Source organism: Opisthocomus hoazin, chromosome 1 (genome assembly GCF_030867145.1).
Source record: "Opisthocomus hoazin isolate bOpiHoa1 chromosome 1, bOpiHoa1.hap1, whole genome shotgun sequence".
NCBI classification, from domain to species: domain Eukaryota; kingdom Metazoa; phylum Chordata; class Aves; order Opisthocomiformes; family Opisthocomidae; genus Opisthocomus; species Opisthocomus hoazin.
This window is the reverse complement of record NC_134414.1, coordinates 3,644,715-3,666,486: the sequence shown is the minus strand read 5'-3', so window position 1 is coordinate 3,666,486 and position 21,772 is coordinate 3,644,715. Positions and strand designations below refer to the sequence as shown.

General features: G+C 51.5%; 1 protein-coding gene across 1 annotated transcript in view; it reads right to left on the bottom strand.

Moving 5' to 3' along the window:
* Nucleotides 1–977: 977 nt before the first annotated feature.
* RNF169 (ring finger protein 169) overlaps nt 978–21,772 on the bottom strand; it is a 36,897-nt gene continuing 16,102 nt past the window's right edge. The window contains exons 2-6 of the mRNA XM_075414781.1: nt 20,815–20,891; nt 12,304–12,450; nt 11,269–11,381; nt 9,640–9,739; nt 978–6,998 (exon numbers count right to left, since the gene is read on the bottom strand). Of these exons, the coding sequence (XP_075270896.1) occupies nt 5,793–6,998; nt 9,640–9,739; nt 11,269–11,381; nt 12,304–12,450; nt 20,815–20,891 (1,643 nt within the window). The 3' untranslated portion in view covers nt 978–5,792. The remainder of the gene's footprint in view (nt 6,999–9,639; nt 9,740–11,268; nt 11,382–12,303; nt 12,451–20,814; nt 20,892–21,772) is intronic.

Below are 21,772 nucleotides of genomic sequence, written 5' to 3'. Positions count from 1 at the left end.
GCGTGTGCTCACCCACCCCTGCCCAAAAAACAACTCGTAAGAAAAATCTACTCCACCCTCTGGGCGCTGCAGGGAGGTTTTGGCCAGCAACGAGCGGGGCAGAGCGCTGTGACCGCCCCGTCCCACGGCGAGCACGGCTCACATGGGCTCTGCCCGCGCTGACCGATGGGTCGTAGGAGGAGGGCGAGAGCGGCAGCACCATCAACGCAGGGGCAAGCTAAGACGAGCTGCCCGGTTCCCTCGGCTCTCGCCCGCTGTCCCAGCATCGCTTCGTCCCGTGGCCAAGCGCTGGGGAAAATCCGTCTCGCGCTGGGGCAGTGCTGAGGACGGAGCCCCATCCCGGGACCCGAGCACGCTCAGGGAGCCGAGCTGGGCACAAAAATAGTTATTAAACCCGCAAATCCATCCCCTGCTCCGGCTTCCCGAAAAACCAGCTGTGTCGGTGCAAGTGGAGGGGTTGGGACAGACGGAGGACGCTCCCTAGAATCATAGAATCATAGAATAGAATTATAGAAAGTTTTGGGTCGGAAGGGACCCCCAGAGGTCATCTAGTCCGACCCCCCCGCAGCGAGCAGGGACACCACTAACTAGATCAGGCTGCTCAGAGCCCTGTCCAACCTGGTCTTGAATGTTCCCAGGGATGGGGCCTCCACTACCTCTCTGAGCAACCCGTTCCAGTGTTTCACAACCCTCATTGTAAAGAATTTCTTCCTTATATCCAGCCTAAACCTACCCTGTTTTAGTTTAAAACCATTACCCCTCCATTCCCATAACCCCATTACCCTCCCCACTGGCTGCTCACCTACGTGAGAAATCTGGCAATATACTCACCTTGGCCTTTTTTCCACCCCCTGCAAAACATTGCTCAACAACCCTCACTCAGCCCGGGGCAACGGTAACGCGTCCGGGACGGGCAGCAGCAGCGTCCCGCTCGTCCCCAAGCGCAGCAACCCCGGCAGAAAACAGGCAGTTCACTGTCAGAACCTGGTTTTTATTCTGTTTTAACCCTGGCCTTTGTCCCGCGGTTAAAAGTCCTCTTCGCTGTCCGAACGCACGCGCTGTTTGTACACAGTTGGCGTATTTCTGGTTTGGGATTTTCACAAGCAGGGTTTACTCTGTTCCGAATCACAGAAGCCACAACATGAGAGACGCCTGCATGTCATTTTACCCACACATTTTACACATGCAAGTCAACGGTCCTTCAGTGACCCCCCCCACCGCTTTTTAAAACATTCAGACGAAGCCACGCTGCTTCAGCCGAGACCCAAAACAACCGAAAGTCTTTTCCCGCCCCGGTGCTCCGCCGGCGAGCTGAGGAGGGCACGAAAGCACGACGATTTAAAGCATTATCGGGGGAAAAAACAAAAGTGTAGCAACATCCAGAGTTGTTTTCAACAGTTTGACAGCAAACACCAAGGAAACGAGGCGTACGCAACCCCCCCTTCGTTAACCAGCGGCAGGTTTTCCCGTTTGCATAGTGAAGAGCTAATTCTAGAGCTGATGCTTCGCGGTGTTTTTACAGACACGGGGAAGAGAAAGGTTTGTGTCCGACATGCGCGATGAGCGGGGATCGTCCCGGCTCCCGCGCTGGCAACCGGCGTCACGTCCCAGTTCTACCCAGCTGCCACCCACAGGGACGTGCCGCGGGTGTCCATCACGGTGCCATGTGAGACCGTCGTGTCCCACAGCCGTTAGTTTCCGTCTCGGGTCTCCCGACGGGTGAGAGCGGCCGGGTTTTTGTCAAACACCTCCCCGCACGGCGTGGGCGCGACAAGCTCCTTGTCAGCTTTTCGCTGGACGACCGGGAGACGGCACGGGGCTGTCGGAGGCTCCCGGCGCGGCCCTGGGCTCTGTCCTCGGAGCGTTGCTGAAGGCTTGGTTTTAAGATCAGTGATAAGTCTTTAAGGCTTCAACCTCCCCCTTTGCTTTCGTTGAGAAAACACAAAGAAGCGCTTGTTCAGGCTACACTTCATGACTGCTGTGCGCTGCATGTACAATAGCGTTTGAAGAAAAATACTGACAATATAGAACAACATCATACAATCATCTGGCACGATCCCTTCTTTTGGCACTTTTCCTTCATTTCTCTGATCTGACTGGCTCCAAACTTTTCCGTACGGCTTTTCCCGGGCAGAGAGCTCCAGAGGGTCAGAAAGCAACTTGCCGGAGTCGGCGGCATCTTTGGCAGACACGGTCCTCCTGTCGTCAAACCCACCCCAGCCCCTCCAGCGCTACCGGCGCCGCTACCTCTTGACCTGTTGGTTTTTTTTTTTTAATTCTCCCAAGAGAAGACAGCTTCACGTCTTGGGAGGAAGCTCACACGTCCGCGCCGTCCCGCAGCCGTCCCGGACTGCCTTCCTCACGGAGAGAAGGCGGCTGCAGAAAGGAGGAGGGGTTGGAAACGATTTTCAAATACGTGCGAATAAATACTCCGTTCCGTCCTAGGGCCTCCGTGGATCTTGTGCTGCATCCACCGTTCAGCAAGAGGTATTTGACTTCTCAGCCGGCGTTATCTGTGGCAAAGGTAGTGTCATACCTGACCTTTGAAGAGCGGAGGCTGGGAATTCCTGCTCTTTTAAGTGTAATTATATACAATTACTTTTTTTCTTTTTTTTTTTTTTGCAAGCTCACACAAACTTACAGAGCGTTAAATTAATAAAACATTCATCCTAGCTTCACGTGGCCTCGAGTCTCGAACCCGACGCCGCCTCGGGTGGATTTCGGCCGAGGGCAGTCCCTCTCTGCCACCTCTGGAAGAAGATGAGAGGCTCCAAGGCGAGCCGGCTGGAAGACGGCCCGTGTTTGCCCCAGTCCTCAAGCAAAGAGATAGAGAAGGGAACGTGGAAACGCAGCCGGCAGCTTCATCGGCCTGAAAACCTGTGGGTGCACAACCCCGTGAGAGAAGATCGATCCCGCCCCGACGCTTTCCTGAAAGCTGCCGTGACCCCCAGTTGCGACCACACGCCCCAAGGTCTCCTTCGACGCAATGGGCCGTGCGTGATGCTTCAGGACGGGGGTTCCCCACCTTGGGGGGAGCCGGCTGCCCAGCGAAGGCGAGGTTTGGGAAGTCGGGGGCGCGAGGGGTCCCCTTAAGTTTTTTTTTTCAGCTGGGGACAAGCTCCCGCTCAGGCAGTGCCTCCCGCACTTCCGCCCAGCTCAGATTTAGAAAGAGGAAATTAACACACAAAAACCAGAATAGTTCTGTAAGCTTTCAAAAAGAAGATATTTAAGACACCGGCCTGGTGCGCTGGACTGTGAAATCTATTTTAAGAGGGGAAAGAAAGGATACATTCAGCATGTGAATTTAGTTTTTTGTGGTGTAGGCTGGCTCAGAGAGCGCCCGGCAGCCCAAGCCTGGATGAAACCCACACAAGCACCACGAGAAAGAAGGAAACTGCTTGGGGAAGTCTGACTCGGGCTCAGGGGATTAACCGTGGGGAAGGGGCAGGGAGAAGGGGACCTGGAAAAATAATTAGAAATCTAAATGCACTTGGGAAGTGCACGCTTCAGCTCCAAATCTTGGGAAGAAACGACATGAATTCCAAGTAGAAGCTGTGGGTTTCCCTCCCGAGCTTATTTCACCGCAAAGTGCAGATCCAGGCCATCGCTGCTTCTCTCTGCGCCGCTCTTCTAGGTCCGGCCAAGGCTCTAATGACTTTAATTTCCTTCCAGTTCACAGCTGGGTACAGGAGCAGGGTTCGGTTTGGGTCAAAAGCGCCTGCTTCAATCAGCACCTAACGAGGCTGCGGCGCACGCGAGGGCACGGAAAGCCGTCGCTCGCGAGCCGCAGCGGGTAGGCAGAGCAGGCCAGGTCTAGCCAGCCCTGGGTACGACTTTCGACATCCAGTAGTTTGTGTGTTAAGGAGATACAGAGATTGAGATATATATATATATTACGGAATCATTGCTATAAGATTTCTCAAAACGAAAGCATCAATCTGTTGAAATATAGTATTTAAAATATATAAATTTTATCCATTAAAATATAAGATTTCTTTTTTTTTTTTAAAAAAAAAATCCAGTTCAATTAGGAAAAAAAGCGCCAGGGTCCTTGCAGTTACGCAAGGAGAGAAAAAGAAAACCAGCTCCCGTTTTCTTTTTTAACCATTTAAGATGGAGGGAGAAATTTAACTGTTTTTGAGCTCGAGGAAATCGGGCAACGACCGTTCTCTTAGGTCAGATCCGTCTGTTTCAACGCGTCGGCTCTCCGCCCTCCACGCCGTGGGGTCACGGCCCGTTTCCCCCAGCGCTGCGGTTACATCCCCAAAACACCGCTCGCCATCTGGCACACGGGTCAGCGAGATCGCCAACGAAGGTCCCGGCGGGCGCCGAGGGTCCCCAGTGAATACTCTGCAAGGCAGCTTTCAAGTATCGAGTTGAGCCGATGGTTTTTTGAGCCCGAGCGCTGGAAATGGTCAATGAAATCATCGTGCTGTTAATGGACGATGGGGAAGAGCGTCGGAAACACGAAGAGCCGCTGAAGGCCACATCTGGGCAGGCAACACACACTCCACCAAGCCCAGGCTCCACTCTAGCTCTGGTCCAGGCTGCCGTGCCCGACTTCACGCCTTTAAGTGGAAATTTTTAGTGCATCGCTCCCCTGAGCTTTCTTAGTGGTTCGAACCTGAAGACAGCCAGCTCGGCGCAGGGCGGGCTTCCATCGCCCCGAGCACCCACGTCCGTGTGCCTGCCCCAGCTCCGCCACCAACGCCACCGGGTGCCTGCGAGAGGACGGCGACACGTCAGGTACCTTGGGATGCCTCCTCGGGCCGCGCTGGGACGTGTGAGGACAGCTCTTGGCACGCCGAGAGATCGCTTAACTGAGCAAGAACCTGCAGGCTACGCGTCAGCAGGGAGAACGTCCGTCCCGGAATCACCCGGCCAGCGTTTCCCTTTCTGGATTTCAAGGTCAGCGAGATGAACAGGCAACCCTCTCGCCTTGGAAGAGCGAGGAACCGGGGGAGAAGCTGCATTTGCTCCCCGGGTCGCAGCGCCCAGAGCACGGCTCCCAGCTGCCCTACCCCGAGCTCTCTGCTGCGTCGCTACCACGAGCGTACGCGTTCACAGAATCACAGAATGGTTTGGGTTGGAAGGGACCTATAAGGCTTTTATTTTTATGTCTTTCTTCACTGCGTTTGGCTTTCTGCTTAAAGAAAGTAACCGATGAGCTGCACTGCTGGTGCAGACAGGGAGATACATTCATTTGTAAGTACTACGGGTGGATCTATTTGGTGCTTCTAGCAGAAATACGGATCAGCCTCCCTCCCCAACGGCCCCCATGCCAGGTCGTTCCAACACGCTGACACCAGTAACAGTCTGACCACCACAGCCAGCTGCAGCGGGGCAGGCAGAGAGGAGAAGCCTGTTTCTAGGACAGAAAAAAGCCCACTTCCCGCGAGCAGAGCTCCGATTTCTCTCGGCACGTGGAAGCGGCGAGGCAAGGGACGGATGAGATCCTTATCCCGGACCCCGCGTGCTGCTCACGCAACCCTCCCAGCTGGGGAACCCAACCGTCACCGACTGCACGCGGAGACGTTGCAGTGTATTCACGGGGACGACGGACGCTTCTTTCAGACCAATGGACCAGAAAGGCCAGAGGATTTTTTTTCTCGTTCTCTCTTTCTGTTAATCTGAAAGGACTCTGGCTTCCCTCTGAACTGGACCTACAAACATCTTACCACCAAAATGAAAAAACAATTGTGTGGGTGGAAGTATGACAAAAAAATAGTTTTCCTATAAGGTAATCTGATAAACCTCATCGTCCTCTAGAAAGGCAACATCGTCCACCAGTGCTACTTAGCACCCAGAGTGCTCTTCGACCGCAGCAGATACCGATCGACTCTGACTTTCCGCCTATCCACTGTCCTGTTCTCGCTGTCGAAAATCCGCTGCAGGTGCAGGGCCAGCCTCCTGTCCTCCTCCTCTTGTTGGAGCTTCTGCTCCATCTCCCGCACCAAGCGATCCTCCGGAGGCAAGCCCACCTCCCCTGCCGCGTGCCTCAGTCTTTTGACGGAGCCGTTGTGCTCCAAGTGCTTCGTTTTGCAGCGTCTCTTCCGGCCCCGTCTCAGCGTCGGGGGCTGTTCCCCGATGAGGTTCTCTACGGAACTGCAGGTGCTGTTCTGGACGTTGATCAACTCGCTGTTGTTCAGGTATTTCAGCTGCTTTTTCCCCGACGTCTTGACGGGGACTCCGAGCGTGCTGTTGTCAGGCAGCGACGCAGCGACGCCCATGAGTCTTCTGCTCAGCATTTTCGGGCCAAGATTAAGACAGGATGTGTCCATGAAGGCGTTCACTTTTAGGTCAGGGACTTCGGACGCTCGTGTGTTTAGGGAGGCGACATTCGATCTCGCATCTGGTTCGGCGGCGCTGTCGTCTGTTGTTAAGGCCTGTGACTCTCTGTTCTTCTCGCTCCCTCTTCCCAGCTTCGTTTCGCTGATGGAAGGAAAGAAATCCAGCTCGGGGCGAGGGTCTCCTGTTGCGTCAGGCGGAAGGTGATCATCCTGCGCCTGCTCTTTAGTGCAACCGCTGGAGTTGGTGATGTCAGGAACTAGAACGTCTTCCCCGGGCTCCGAAGCCAAGGACGTAAGGGTCGCTTTAGAGAGAGTCTTTTTGATCTGGCGCTCCTGAAATATCTGCTCCCATTTTTTCAGTATTCTAGGACTGGCCTCGTAGGTGGTCGGCTTCTGCAGGCTCCGGTTCAGGTTTCTCGGGGTGGACTTGATAATGAGAGGGCTCAGGACTCTGCCGTCAGGAAGCCTCTTCGGAGGAGTACACGGGGAGCAGACGATGGGCTTGAAGTGGTTGAGCTCTTCCGAGATGCTGTCGTTGCTCTCGGGGCTGATGGATCGCTCTGGCTTGTGCAGGACCGAGAGGGATGAAATGGGGTTGAGAACCAGGCGTTTCTCTGCCGTCAGGTCCGGGGCGGAGAGGCAGCGGTTGTTTTGGGTGGACGACAAAACTCCAACCAGTGGCGTTGACGTGCTGGTGACGGGTGGCACCTGCAAGGCAAGGCACCACAGCTCAGAAAGTCTGTCATCGAGAAGAATATGGACAAGCACGCGAGAGGGCAACAGGAGACCGTGAGGCTACCACGCTCCGCTCCTGCAGCAGACCAGCCGGAGAGCTCTCTGGAACAGCCGTGGCAGCCTCTGCTGGTCACGGCACCTTTTGTGGCCGATAACATCAGCAGAGGACACCGGAGTCCAGCACGACCTGGGTCTCAAATTTATTTCAGTGTGAGAGCTGTTCTTGCCACAAGTGGCGACCACTCCGATGGCAAAATGCTTGAAGCAAGGCAAGACGAGGAGAAGCCGAGAAGCACTGCACCACCACGGCTGAAGGAAGCCACGCTCTCCAAGGGAAATGATCTCCACAAAGCATTTTTTGCTCCCTACCAAGCTGTAGGAGACAAAGAATAAATGCTTGGCCCAGGTTTAACACAGTGCGCTGCAAAACGTCACGAGAAAAGGTGTTTACGTGCCTGAGGCAAACTGGTGGAACAACCTTGGTGAGTGTCTGTGGCCACCACGCTGGACACTGCCCGACACAGCCTCTAGCAGAGCTTAAGGGCAGCGCTTCTTGTCATCATCTCCAAAACCATCCCCTAACGCTGCCACACTGGGAACGTGACAGAATCCAGACACAAATAAATCAGAAATAAAAGCTGCTCGTGTACAACTGCACATGGTGTTCTTCTTCTCTACGGTGAAATTATTTTATCCAGCAGCCAGTTTGAACGAGAGCCTTTCCCTGCTTAGCCTGAAAGAGAGTTGTTTCTACAAGCTTAGTTTGAGGTCAAAGAAAGTTTGTGGGACACCCTTGTAGTGCAACTCTTAATTGGTCAGGTGCATACGACATCTACCTAAAAAAAACCTCCTGAGGAGGCAGGTCCATTATAGACCCTTTCTTTGAGCTCAGTCCTGTCAGCTTCGATGGGAACTGGACCACGGTCCATGGCCATAACCTCAGAGGTGCGTGGCTCAGTGATCGCTGGGGTCAACTTAGTGTGCCCAGTGGGGATCTTACCGTTTTCCAAGCGACATCCCCCAGCCAAACTGACCTCCCAAAGGATTACAGAATCCCAGCATGGCAGGGGTTGGAAAGGACCTCTGTGGGTCATCTAGTCCAACCCGCTGCCGAAGCAGGGTCACCCAGAGCAGGCTGCACAGCACCGCGTCCAGGTGGGTCCTGAATATCTCCAGAGACGGAGACTCCACAGCCTCCCTGGGCAGCCTGGGCCAGGGCTCCGTCACCCTCAGAGGGAAGAAGTTCTTCCTCATCTTCAGCTGGAGCTTCCTCGGCTTCAGTTTGTGCCCATTGCCCCTTGTCCTGTCGCTGGGCACCACTGGAAAGAGTCTGGCCCCGTCCTCCTGACCCCCACCCTGAAGATATTTGTAAGCATTTCTAAGGTCCCCTCTCAGCCTTCTCTTCTCCAGGCTGAACAAGCCCAGCTCCCTCAGCCTCTCCTCGTAGGAGAGATGCTCCAGTCCCCTCCTCATCCTCGTAGCCCTGCGCTGGACTCTCTCCAGTAGCTCCTCATCTTTCTTGAACTGGGGAGCCCAGAACTGGACACAGCACTGCAGATGGGGCCTCCCCAGGGCAGAGTAGAGGGTGAGGAGAACCTCCCTCGACCTGCTGGCCACACTTTGCAGAGGATTTTGTTCCCCAGGGGAGCTCTGGAATTGAACCCTCCCCTTCTCCATCTGGGAAGAAACTGAGCCCAGGAAGGACGGGTGTCAGGAGAAGGAGGTGCAACGTCCTAGGGCCGGAGCTGTTCCAGGCTGAGAATTCACAGCCCTCGCCACTGAATCTGCTGCTGCCAGCTGCCGGGATCCCATGGGTGCATCAGAAAGGAGGCAGAGCACGGCCCTGCAGACAGAGCTTAGCACAAGAGCGAGTGTGCCAAGTCTGCTTCTGCTGGCAGGGCCGGAGGGTCAGTGGTGCTGGCGGGCACGGCGCAAGGCAAGGTGTTTGCAAAGCTTCCAGCCAGTGGAAGGTGCCCAGCGACGATCGCTGGAAGAGCTTGAAGAACCTCCGGGTCAGGTTCTCCTGCGGTGCTTTGTGATCGCCGCTCATTTTGAAGCTGGCAGCGCACTGAAAAGCCAGGCCTGTTGCACAGGGTAACAGAGGCGGTGAATTCATTTGGGCTGCTGGGTGGGAGGGGAAGCAAGGCCAGGCCAGCTCTTCCCATGGCGCTGCAAGCGCAAGAGCATCCTAACATCAGGAGAGCAAGGAGTTTTGCTCTGTTTAAACACCTTTGGAAAAAACAGGACAGGAAGGGGGTGGGAGAGAGGATTTTTTTCCAAACTGTGGAAAGATTTCTATCTAATTGGCTGGGGATTCAGCCTTGAAAAGAAAATTAATGACAAAACAAAAGCACGATGAGTACCCTTCCAGCTTCCAATTACCCTCCAGTGCTAACAAACAACTCTGTGAGCTCTCTGCTTTCCTGCTTGGTAATTTCTAACCTAGCCGGTTTTTATTGTGAGCTGCAAGGAAGTGATTGGCCCCACGGCGATAACACAGCACTAGCAGTGCCACAAGCACAGCATTTTATATCGCCAAGATTACTGGCGCTGTGCAACCTCAGATAAGAATGTTTACACACAGAAACCCCGTGTTTCCAGACGCAGCCGGTACCTTTGTTTTGTTGGCTGGGGCTGACCTCTGCCTGCTCTTTGATCTTTCCTGAATGGTGTCGTTGCAGCTCTGACTCCTTTCCACCTTGGCGGTCAGGTTCCTGAAAAGCAGACGTGTGAACATGAGATTGTTTGTGACCTGAGGAACAACCAGCCCAACCAGCAGCCACCTGCAGGGGAGGCATCCGCCTTGGCAGCGCCCGGCTGGCAGAGATGCCTCCTACACCCGCGGGCAAAGGGATCCAGGAATGCTGGTAGAGATACCTCCTACACCCTTGGGGCAAAGGGATCCAGGAATGCTGGCAGAGATGCCTCCTACACCCTCGGGGCAAAGGGATCCAGGAATGCTGGCAGAGATACCTCCTACACCCGCGGGCAAAGGGATCCAGGAATGCTGGCAGAGATACCTCCTACACCCTTGGGGCAAAGGGATCCAGGAATGCTGGCAGAGATGCCTCCTACACCCTCGGGGCAAAGGGATCTAGGAATGCTGGTAGAGATACCTCCTACACCCTTGGGGCAAAGGGATCCAGGAATGCTGGCAGAGATGCCTCCTACGCCCGTGGGCAAAGGGATCCAGGAATGCTGGCAGAGATACCTCCTACACCCTTGGGGCAAAGGGATCCAGGAATGCTGGCAGAGATGCCTCCTACACCCTCGGGGCAAAGGGATCTAGGAATGCTGGTAGAGATACCTCCTACACCCTTGGGGCAAAGGGATCCAGGAATGCTGGCAGAGATGCCTCCTACACCCTCGGGGCAAAGGGATCTAGGAATGCTGGTAGAGATACCTCCTACACCCTTGGGGCAAAGGGATCCAGGAATGCTGGCAGAGATGCCTCCTACGCCCGTGGGCAAAGGGATCCAGGAATGCTGGCAGAGATGCCTCCTACACCCTTGGGGCAAAGGGATCCAGGAATGCTGGCAGAGATGCCTCCTACACCCTTGGGGCAAAGGGATCCAGGAATGCTGGCAGAGATGCCTCCTACACCCTTGGGGCAAAGGGATCCAGGAATGCTGGCAGAGATGCCTCCTACACCTTCAGGGCTAAAGGATCCAGGAATCTCAGAGCCACCACCGAGCCCGGGTCTGTGTTCAAGGGCTCCGCACCAAACACGCTGACACCTCCACCTACGGCTTATAACTAATTGAGGTCAGAGCTAACGAGGATGCTACAGAAACCTCTGTGCTTCTCATGTGAAAACACACTTGGTTATTCAGCTGCCTCCACTGGATCCCGTGCAACAGCTTTCACTGATAAGCTGTGCGGGGCTGGCGCTACCTCTTAGCACCTGTGCTGGAGAGGGACCCAGCACTCTTGAGTTCCTCACACAGAATTTGGTACTTTAATGATTTTTGTAATTTCAATCTACAGGGAATGATTTTTCTGCTTCATGAGATGAACACTAACTTTCTTAACCCCCAGCATTTTACAACAGGTAGGAGGTAATCAGATAGATGCTATATCTACCAATTAGTCTGTTCTAAAACTCCAGAAAAAATATTACTTATTTTGGATTGGAACAACCATTTTAATTAAATGTAAAGCATCTCAAGTATGTCGAGAACAACAGTCAAAAGAACATCTGTAACGGACATTAATCGGCTTGAATAAAGTCTCAGCATCTTACCCTGAAAGGAAAGCAAAGGAGTAGGCACTGGTCTTGGAAACAAAAGCCGACCGATGTGTTTGCTTGCCCTGGAACGGTTCTTCATTCTCTGAATCCGAGAGACGTTCAGGAAACTGAAGTCAATCAAGGAAGAGTTAGCTGACATGTACAACAAAAAGAATCACTTGGAAAATAAAGCTTTCTTGCAAAGTTATTAAATATTTCAAAAGCTCCCGTTCCGATCACACCTAGAGGACACAAACTGAGAGGGCAACCTGCCAGCAGATACACGTGCTTGTGTGGCTCGCTTCACTGGAGCCGTAACAGCTCAGAGGCTGGCCCCAAAAACATAAATAATGCAAAAACAAGCACGCAGCTCCTATGTACAGCTGTCAGTCATCAACGAAGGTTAATTTATTGATCAAGGAAACGTGAGAAAATCCTACAAGAAAGGTACTGCGGGATGTTATTCAGTACCCCCATATTAGCCTGTCAGTCTTTAAATCTTAAGAGCATTTCCCGCAGAGTCTCACAACCAAAATGAGAAACAGGCAAAATTCAGCACGAAGGATCTGCTGGACTGCAGTACTGCACACCTACACCGTGGAAGATTCATGGAGATACGTTGATAGAAATGCATACATGCCTGAAGACCAACGATACACAAAGCAGAACGGTTACCTCTACAGATTTAATTAATATGTTTGGAAGAGCTGCACCTTCAGTCATGAGTGAGGGTAAAAGGGGGGACAGAAACCTCTACAAGAACATCCATAGTCACAACAAACCTCAGAAGTCGGTTCTCATTAACATGGATCTTTATCATCTGTTAGCTCGTGGCCTTCAAGGGCTACAACGGAGTCAATCAAATCATCCTAGAAAGCTCCCTGTGTCAAAGGATGTTTCAATGGGCAGGAACAGGAGACACTCAGCTACTCAAGGTCTTGAAAGAACTAGTTCCTGTTCCAGGACCGCGTCTCAGCAGCATTTCACCTACCATGTGGTCATTTCAGCGTCTACCATGTGGACAGGAAAGAGAAGCACGAGCTTACTTACACACTCTTGGTTCACTTTAAGCACTAAAGATTCATCTTTTTTCTGTTGTTCTTCCATTTTTCTTTTTCCTACGTCCACGTCATCTAGGATGAACTTGTGAATCAGATCCTCGGAAGCTTTTTCTTCTTGTAGTTTTTCCTCTCTCATCTGGAAACAACGACAAAAGAGACAGCGTATTTAAAATGTTTTACCTCCCACACCTGGTTGCCAACAAGTGGTCTTCCAAGAGTCTGGCTGCATCATTTAATTTTGTGTCTTCGTTTCTCTACTCGAGAGCAGAGCCACCACCTCTCTCCTTCAACAGGTTTGCTTCTACAACGCTTTCACGTTCGTGCACCCTACACAAATACCACGGGTATTATCTTCTTTGCAAAACAGCAAAGGCACTGTTCGGCCCAGGGTTTGACAAAGACTTCTCTGCCACGCTGTTTTCTAAAACAGAGAGACAAAAGCTTTTGTCTGCTCGTAGATAATCAGACTACAAATAAAAATGTCCAAACCAGTAGTTTCATTCAAGCTATGACATTTTGATTTTAGTCTTTAAATGTACAACACAGGACACCCGATTTGGCAGACATACGGACAGCATCACCTACATGAAGCGGTTAGATACAGCAATTCCCACGCTGAAGCCTACAGGCGATATGAAATCCCGTTGTTTCACTGACACCTTGGGATGGAGAAGCCCCAAAGAGATTACCTCACCCTCCGATGGCCAACGGGAGGCCCAAAGCTGGAATTCCGTTTATCAGCCGAAGTGCAAATGCGGATGAGAAGTGCAAGGGAACGCCAGGCTCTAGGACACAAGGATACGGATCCCTGGGATCCTGCCTGCTGCACATGGAACAGCCGCTGCCCGCACACCGTGCTGGGCAGATCTGCTTTTACCTCCTGGCTTCCGACTCTGCTCCGCATAGTTAGCCCCTACTGATACCTCCTTGCTTTGTTAAGACATTCCTGCAATCTGTGGAGTCTGATCCAAAGAAGGCACCAAGCACTTGCAGCCTTTTTGGTCTCATCCCCTATGAGCAATACTTCCCCTACGTTCCCCTTTGCTTTTCTCTAATTCCACTGCATTCTTTTTTCTTGCTACCTTTTATCACCCTGGCAATTCAAAAAGGCTACGATGCAACATTATTTCAGCCATATGCTGTGCTACCGCGTTTCACAAACCTGAAGGCTGCACCAGAAACCCTGCCGACCTGCCAGGGCAGCCCCAAGCTGCGTCCTGCTGCACGGTCCATCCTCCTTCTGCGCCGAAGGCTTTTTCGCTCTGCCTTCTAAAGTGTGCCTCTTCCCGTGCCCGCAGACTCCCTTTATCTTCCTGGAAAATCCCCTACCCATTCCTGAGCTGGTGGAAGTCCAGTAATAAGAAAAGTGGATTTCAGAAAAGTGCAAAGACTTTCCTTCCTTCCCTCCCAACAGCACAATCCATCACTCCGTGATCCCTTTTAACCAACCAAAGTCGACTTTAGCATCCACAAGCTCGTCCTGGCCAGGCTCTCCCTGCAGAGATTTCTTTCTTCCTGAAGCAAAGGATTATCCCCAGCACTGTAGGTGACCCTGCTTCAGCAGGAGGGTTGGACTAGATGACCCACAGAGGTCCCTTCCAACCCCTACTATTCTGTGATTCTGTGAGCCACGACTCCGATGGGCTGCCTGTCCTGCTGCATTATTGTGCTCCCCCTTACCTTAGGAATCAACTCCCCATTTCTGCCAGGACCTCTTTTCTGCAGACTTGCTACTCTAAACCAACAAACCCCCTTTTCTCCTCCTTCCCCCACCCCTTTTCCTGATAAACAGGCTCTGCAGTACATCAGATAACACCCCCCAATCGTCCCTGCTCAGGATAACACCACCTCACTCCCTTCTCACTCACCACATAGCTTGTCTCTTACCTCTTCCTCAACTTCAGACTTACACACAGGCACGAATACTCCACGTATATATGTACACATACCAGGTTCTTCCTTCTCCACCCAGCCTCTGTGCATAAGTTATCCTTGTCTGGGACAACAAACTTGACCTCTGATTAACAGGTCTCCATCACACTGATGTGAATCACAGCTATGGCTACGCACTAGGAATCCAAATACTTTGTTTATTCCTCATATTTGAGCGTAGGTATCTCAGATGCTTCAGAAGCTGCCCTGTTACGTTCCCTCCTATCTTCTCACACCGCTGCAGTTTCCCCCTCTCCTCCCTGGAGAGCAGCGCTGCGGGACCCGGTGCCCTCCAGTAACGCTCACGGCATCCGCAGGCAGCTCGAGCACTGGTCCTACAGCACGGCACGTAAAGGCAGCGGGAGACGTTGCAACAACTCCTCATTCTTCCACAAATATGGAGTATTTTACTTCCTTGCTGCAAGGTGGGGGAGAGGGAAGCACGGACACGCAGGTGAACGTGCCCCAAAAGGTGAAGGGATAAAGAAAACAGAGTTCACGATGCATTATATGAAAAGCACCTCATGATTTTCAGACTGGGAAGGACCCAAATCCTCCTGAATCCAAACCCCCAGAGACAAGGAAGAGAGAGGCAGAGGAGAGAAGGTAGAAACCTGGAAAAAAAAAACCCCTTTTGCCTGATTGTGGGTGTTTAGCAAACGTTTTCAAAGACTGGTTTGACTTCTCGTTTAGAGTCGTTTTAAGATGTATCTTTGAATTCCTGATCTATTAATAATCTCCAGCAATAACTACAACACAGTGGCTGACTAATACAGATTATGGCTACGTGATGCAGCCACGATGAACAGCCTGCTGTACGTTTCACGACCAACATTTCTGCACTTTAAGGAGCCTTTTTTAACTATCTGAAAAACAAATTCATGTCACAATTTATCATAAAGATGACTCTTTTGGGCTGGCTGAAACACTTGCGTCCCTTCTGTATTTCTCACGTGGAGGAAAGCTATATGGAAATCTTCACTTTTTCGTCTAACTTACAAAATTATACTCGATTCCCAAATGTAAAGGCACATGTAACAACACACTGGGATATTTAAGGATTTTAAGCCAACCCATGGCATGGTTAATGGGAGGTGTGAGAACAAGCTCTGCCGACAGTGAACAGTGAAAAAATCAACAGGATCCTAATCCTAATTAACAGGATACAAAAAGGACTTTAGGTCCAGGATTCAAGTCGCAAAGAAAAGCAAACAAAAATTTATACTAATTACTTAAAAATAAAAAAAAATATAGCCTAATGTAAATTTATACTAATTAAAAATAATTAAAAAAGTAGCCTAATGTAAATTATCTCCCAGAGAATTCACTTACAGCCGTGGCAACACCGTGCTGGCACGGAGGACTAGACACTGGAACGAGCTGGTGTGAAACGCCTGCCCTGGGAGGAGTATCTTACGATAAGTGAGTAGCATCTTTGAAACGCTGGATGCAGGGCTGCCAGCTGCTGTTAGCAGCACGGCCATCAGAAAACACCCTTTAACCTGTCTGTAGCCCTTTCAGATATCCCATTGGAAACCGGAGGGAAAAACGCTGTACGAGCAATCGCCACTTTTTCGCTCAAGAACTGCTCAGAATATCACAGAATATCACAGAATAGTAGGGGTTGGAAGGGACCTCTGTGGGTCATCTAGTCCAACCCTCCTGCCGAAGCAGGGTCACCTACAGCAGGCTGCACAGGACCTTGTCCAGGCGGGTCTTGAATATCTCCAGAGAAGGAGACTCCACAACCTCCCTGGGCAGCCTGGGCCAGGGCTCTGTCACCCCCAGAGGGAAGAAGTTCTTCCTCATCTTCAGACGGAACTTCCTGTGCCTCAGTTTGTGCCCATTGCCCCTTGTCCTGTCACTGGGCACCACTGAAAAGAGCTTGGCCCCATCCTCCTGACACCCAGAAACGAGGATTTCAGGAACATCATTCTTGATGTTAACGTTTGTTTTCGGAAGTTTGGTAAACTCACGTTTGACATCTTCACTCCACAAGCTGTCTGGGTTTGCCTGCTCGCTGCCCGAGCCTGCTCCGTCCGCTGGCAGGCTGCATGTCAGCGCATGCCTCAGGTAGGAGTTTCCCTCCTGGCTGCGTGCGATTACAAGCCACAGGCTGCTTGTGACAGAAAGACAGCGTACCAGGATGACTTAGGTTCTCAGTACGCAGAAACGATCTCCTCCTCTGGATAAATATAAAATACAAAAGCACCAAGCGCGCTGTGTGAAAGAGGGGGGGAAAAAATCTCGCTATCCTGCACAGAGGGCAAACGTTTCATCTCATTCTGAAAGCCAGCTGAGAAAACTACAGTACAAGATTATCCACTTCAAATAAAAATTCTTCAGTACATAATCACAGAATGTTCAGGGTTGGAAAGGATCCCTGGGGATCCCCCAGCCCAACCCCCTGCCGAAGCAGGGTCACCCACAGCAGGCTGCACAGGACCGTGTCCAGCCGGGGCTTGAATATCTCCAGAGAAGGAGACTCCACAACCTCCCTGGGCAGCCTGGGCCAGGGCTCCGGCACCCTCAGAGGGAAGAAGTTCTTCCTCGTCTTCAGCTGGAGCTTCCTCTGCTTCAGTTTGTGCCCGTTGCCCCTTGTCCTGTCGCTGGGCACCACTGGAAAGAGTCTGGCCCCGTCCTCCTGACACCCACCCTGCGGATATTTAGAGGCATTTCGAAGGTCCCCTCTCAGCCTTCTCTTCTCCAGGCTGAACAAGCCCAGCTCCCTCAGCCTCTCCTCCTAGGAGAGATGCTCCAGTCCCCTCCTCATCCTCGTAGCCCTCCGCTGGACTCTCTCCAGTAGCTCCTCATCTTTCTTGAACTGGGGAGCCCAGCACTGGACACAGCACTGCAGATGGGGCCTCACCAGGGCAGAGCAGAGGGGAAGGAGAACCTCCCTCGCCCTGCTGGCCACACTCCTCCTCATGCACCCCAGGATCCCATTGGCCTTCTTGGCACCCAGGGCACACTGCTGGCTCAGGGTCACCCTGTCGTCCCCCAGCACTCCCAGTCCCCCTCCGCAGAGCTGCTCTCCAGCAGGTCAGCCCCAGCCTGTACTGGTGCCTGGGGTTGTTCCTCCCCAGTGATGGTAACTACTTAGCTTTCAGCTGCAAAAGGCTGAGGAAGCAGGTCAAGAACGAGGATTTATAACACAACTCGCATCTGCGAGACATAAAAGCTTTTGAATGCTCCTCTCCCTTCCTCCGCAGGAAAGCCAGCACGGGTTATCCCCGTTTCATGGGCCAGGAAGCTGAGATGAAACCTCTGGCCTCGAGACAGAGAGGGAAGCCCAGTTATCCACAACCTTCAATTCCCAAACCCGACTTCTCCTCCCCTTCTGCCTAATTCAGAAGTTCAGAGACACCAAGAAACTCTCCCTAAGCAGCACCAGCCATAGCTTTGCCTGGAATAAGGAAAAAGCGCGGGTGCATCACCAGTTGCCATTTTGTCAGCAAAATGACATCGCCCTTTTCTCTTGGGTGATGATTCAGAGAACCCCTCCGCCCCCAGCTCTTTCAGACGAGGTTCATAAAAAGTGAGTTTAAGTCAGGAGGGGAAAGAAACCTACCTCTCATCTGCCAGCGAGCAAAAAGAGGAAGGCAGCAGGCCGAACAGGAACGAGACAAAAACATGCCCAAAATGCCAGAAACACGTCAAAGTATTTCCTTTTGACTGGTGGCGAAGTGAGAAGTGTTGGCACTGGACCGCACGTCGTCTCTTTTTGTTCAAGTCAACAAGCAGTTGCAAAAACCTCTTCAGCTGCAGCCTGACGATGCTTCAGATGTGCTCACTTCATATAGAACCACAGAATGTTTTAGGTTGGAAGGGACCTTAATGATCATCTGGGTCCAACCCCCCTGCCATCAGCAGGGACATCTTCCACCAGACCAGGCTGCTCACAGCTCCATCCAACCTGGCCTTGAACCCTGCCAGGGAGGGGGCAGCCACAGCTTCTCTGGGCAACCTGGGCCAGGGTTTCACCACCCTCATGGTGAGGAATTTCTTCCTAATCTCTAATCTAAATCTGCCCTCTTTTAGTTTAGAGCCGTTCCCCCTTGTCCTATCACTGCACACCCTTGTGAAAAGCCCCTCTCCATCCTTCCTGTCGGCCCCTTCAGGCACTGGCAGCTGCTCTAAGGTCACCCCGGAGCCTTCTCTTCTCCAGGCTGAACAGCCCCAACTCCCTCAGCCTGTCCTCGGAGGAGAGGTGCTCCAGCCCTCGGATCATCTTCGTGGCCTCCTCTGGCCCCGCTCCAACACATCCATGTCCTTCCTATGTTGGGGGCTCCAGAGCTGGACGCAGGACTCCAGGTGGGGTCTGACGAGAGCGGAGTCAAGGGGCAGAATCCCCTCCCTCGCCCTGCTGGCCACGCTGCTCTTGCTGCAGCCCAGGACACGGTTGGCTTTCTGGGCTGCAGGTGCACATTGCCGGCTCATGTTGAGCTTCTCACCCAGCAGCACCCCCAAGTCCTTCTCCTCAGGGCTGCTCTCGAGCCACTCTCCGCCCAGCCTGTGCTTGTGTTTGGGATTGCCCCGCCCCACGTGCAGGACCTTGCACTTGGCCTTGTTGAAATATATATACTTTAAATATATATAATATTATACTAACGTATAATACATAAATATATATTTATATATACTTTAAATATATATACTATTATAATATATAATTTAAATATATATAATATTTAAAGTCAATAACGGAGTGCTCAGGATTAACAAGCAGTGACAAAATACCCACTCTGTCCTGCATGGATGCAATGCTCCTATAAAATTTTTATGGACCATGGGAGAAAACATGGTTTAATCCTTCCAGAAGGTCCGGATACACATCAGTCTGGCTGCCCTTGGAAGAGCTGCAGAGCTCAGGTCCTGTGCCCACAACCTCAGGCAGTTCCTGCTCCTCTGGACACCCGGGAAATCCTGGCCTTGCAGCTGGACTGAAGACATCAAGCAACAAGTCCGGCGGGATCAATGATGAGTTAGCTCCAATATCATCATGGAAACTCTCCCACTTGCTGATTTCTAAAATCCTAGCGAGGTTTAACGTTAATACCTACAGAAAAAGCTTTATTTCTTCTTTAAGCCAAAGATACGCTGGGTATACTCATCCTAAAGGTGACAGTGAAAAAAAAATACTTTGCCAAATACAGTGACGCATGTTTAAGTTAACTAATAAACGAGATTTTTACATGATTTGTCTGCACTTAAGTCTTACACCGCTGCCTAAACCAACTGTTTCTCAACAAAGCATCTCGCCCTTGCTAAAAATGTCCCAGGTCACCAGGCTTTACGCACAATGGGACCGAGCAGAAGTCACCCAGACCAGAGCAGTCTGCAATTCTTCAGTTCAGTTAATGACAGGTCCGAGTGATCCTAATGACCTGTAGTGACACTGCCCATCAGTGTCACTGCTAATTCCTCACATGGAGAAGCGGGAGCGAAGACCCTTCCACATTTTCTAATTGTCTCCTCACCTCCATGCATTTCCCAGACTAGTTATTTACCTTAAATCTCACTCAAGCAGCAATTTCCTCCTTAGCATCGCTCAGTGGACAAGGTTTTTTCTTCTAGCTAAACATCAGCTTCCCAACGCTTTCTACGGTTGTTGAGATCTTCAAGTGAAAACCCAAAGAAAATTCTTCAACGATGAGAAAAAAAACCTCTGTTCCTGTTCCCCAGCAGGTAAACTAATCAGCGAGAGGCTGGCCTCATCTCCCGGAAAAACCACCATCAGAGATCAAGGCCCCGAGCCAGCGATTAAATCTGTCGACACAGACACCAGCAGCGGGGCAGAGTCCACGGGGTTTTGGCAGGACGGCGCGCAGGTCCCGGCAGAGGAAGGGACGACAGAAGCGGGAGCTACGAGCGGCAACGTGAATGTTTCAGCAAGTTACGGGCGACTCTCACGAGAGGGGCTGCAATGGAAATCAGTATCCGCTCGGCTGCAGCAGTTGTTGCTTTCACAGTAATGATTCTCACTTAAAAAGCAGCCAATTTCCATAAATGATTGGCCACCGGAGACGTTTCGGTGATTTAGATTAAGAAAAAAATCCCTTTTTAAATGTAGAAAATATTTTCCCAGACTTTAACTCCAAAACAGCCGAAAAGCTTTTCTTCCCTTCTCAGTTTTTGTCTTTAAATTACATTTTTTTCTTGCCTAAAACCAGACAGAAAGCTGTAGTTTGGAATAGATGGTTTCTGAGATGGATGTTAAGGCGGTAGCGAGAAAACGCCTTGTGCTGCAAAAGCCTTTCTGGAATTACATCCACAAATACTGATGCTCTACTCAACGCTGTGTGACCGAGTGGTCACTTGAGGTCCAACAAGCAAGGTGCTCTTCCATGTTCTGGAAGGTGGCCTAAGACAGCAAAACCTAGCTTCTCCATGTTCGATTACTGCCAGCATTCTCCTGAACTGGCTGAGCAGCATAAAGGGAGTAAATGACCTTTGTCATGGAGCAGGAATAAACAGCCCTTCAGGTTTCCTTACAGGTAGGATGGCATTCCTGCAGGAAATCCAAGTCATTCTCAAATAAAAACTCCAACGACACACAATACCGTACCTTCCTTAGCTGGCTTTCATATTCTTCTCGGAGTTCCCCCGGTTTGCTTAACTTAATGGGTGCTCTGAATATAAAATCTGGAAAGAGAAAAGAAAAAAAAAGGAATCACTTTTTAGCGTATTATGCCTGGGGTTGTCCATTATTTCCCCAAAAGGGTAAGCTCTCCAGGGACTGCACAAGCATCTCTGCAGCGTTTCTTCAAGCACGTGTATTTATGTTACGACGCTGCTACCCAAGCTCTGTTTAACACACAGAAACACTGGGAGAAGGGTGGCCAAGGAACACCATTTGGCACTGCTATAGTTTCTTCTGAGACTCTGAAGAGTTCTTGACAAGCACTGAAGCAATCAGGGGACTGTTAGGAGGATGCAAACGCAGAGGTTCAGTAACAGCCCTGGGATGTCGCAGGGAATCCGAGTCCTAGAAATAAAACCAGGCTTGAAGCGTCTACTCCAAGAAACACAGGCTGACAGCAGCAGGGCAACATCCCGAATCCCCACCCGTGCCCTTCTGCCATTTAAGTGAACGCATCGAGAACGCTCTCTATTTTCTCAACAAAGTGTTTTTACTCCTCCACGTCCCCTCCACCTTCGCAGCCGTTTGCAGTGCTGTCCCGCCGATCCGCAGCAAGCACAGCTTTTATTCCGCTTGCAATGCGCTCCCCGAGGTCAATATTTCGAAGCCAGGCAGGCTGCTCCGTCCGGCAGGAATTCCCCATCCTGCTCCCACTTCCTCCCTTCCCCCTCGGGAATTCAGAAACCAAAAGTGTATTGGCAGGGGGTTATAGTTTAACCTCCATCCCTGGAGTCTGCTGCTCCCCAAATGACTCCCTTCTTCACGCTGGCCTCAAAGCTCCCTCCGGCTTCTGCGCGGCGCAAGCTGCACTACAGTCGGAGGAGCACGGCTGGAAGAGGGAACAACCGGCATAAAACAACGACCCCTGAACAACCGGCCTGGC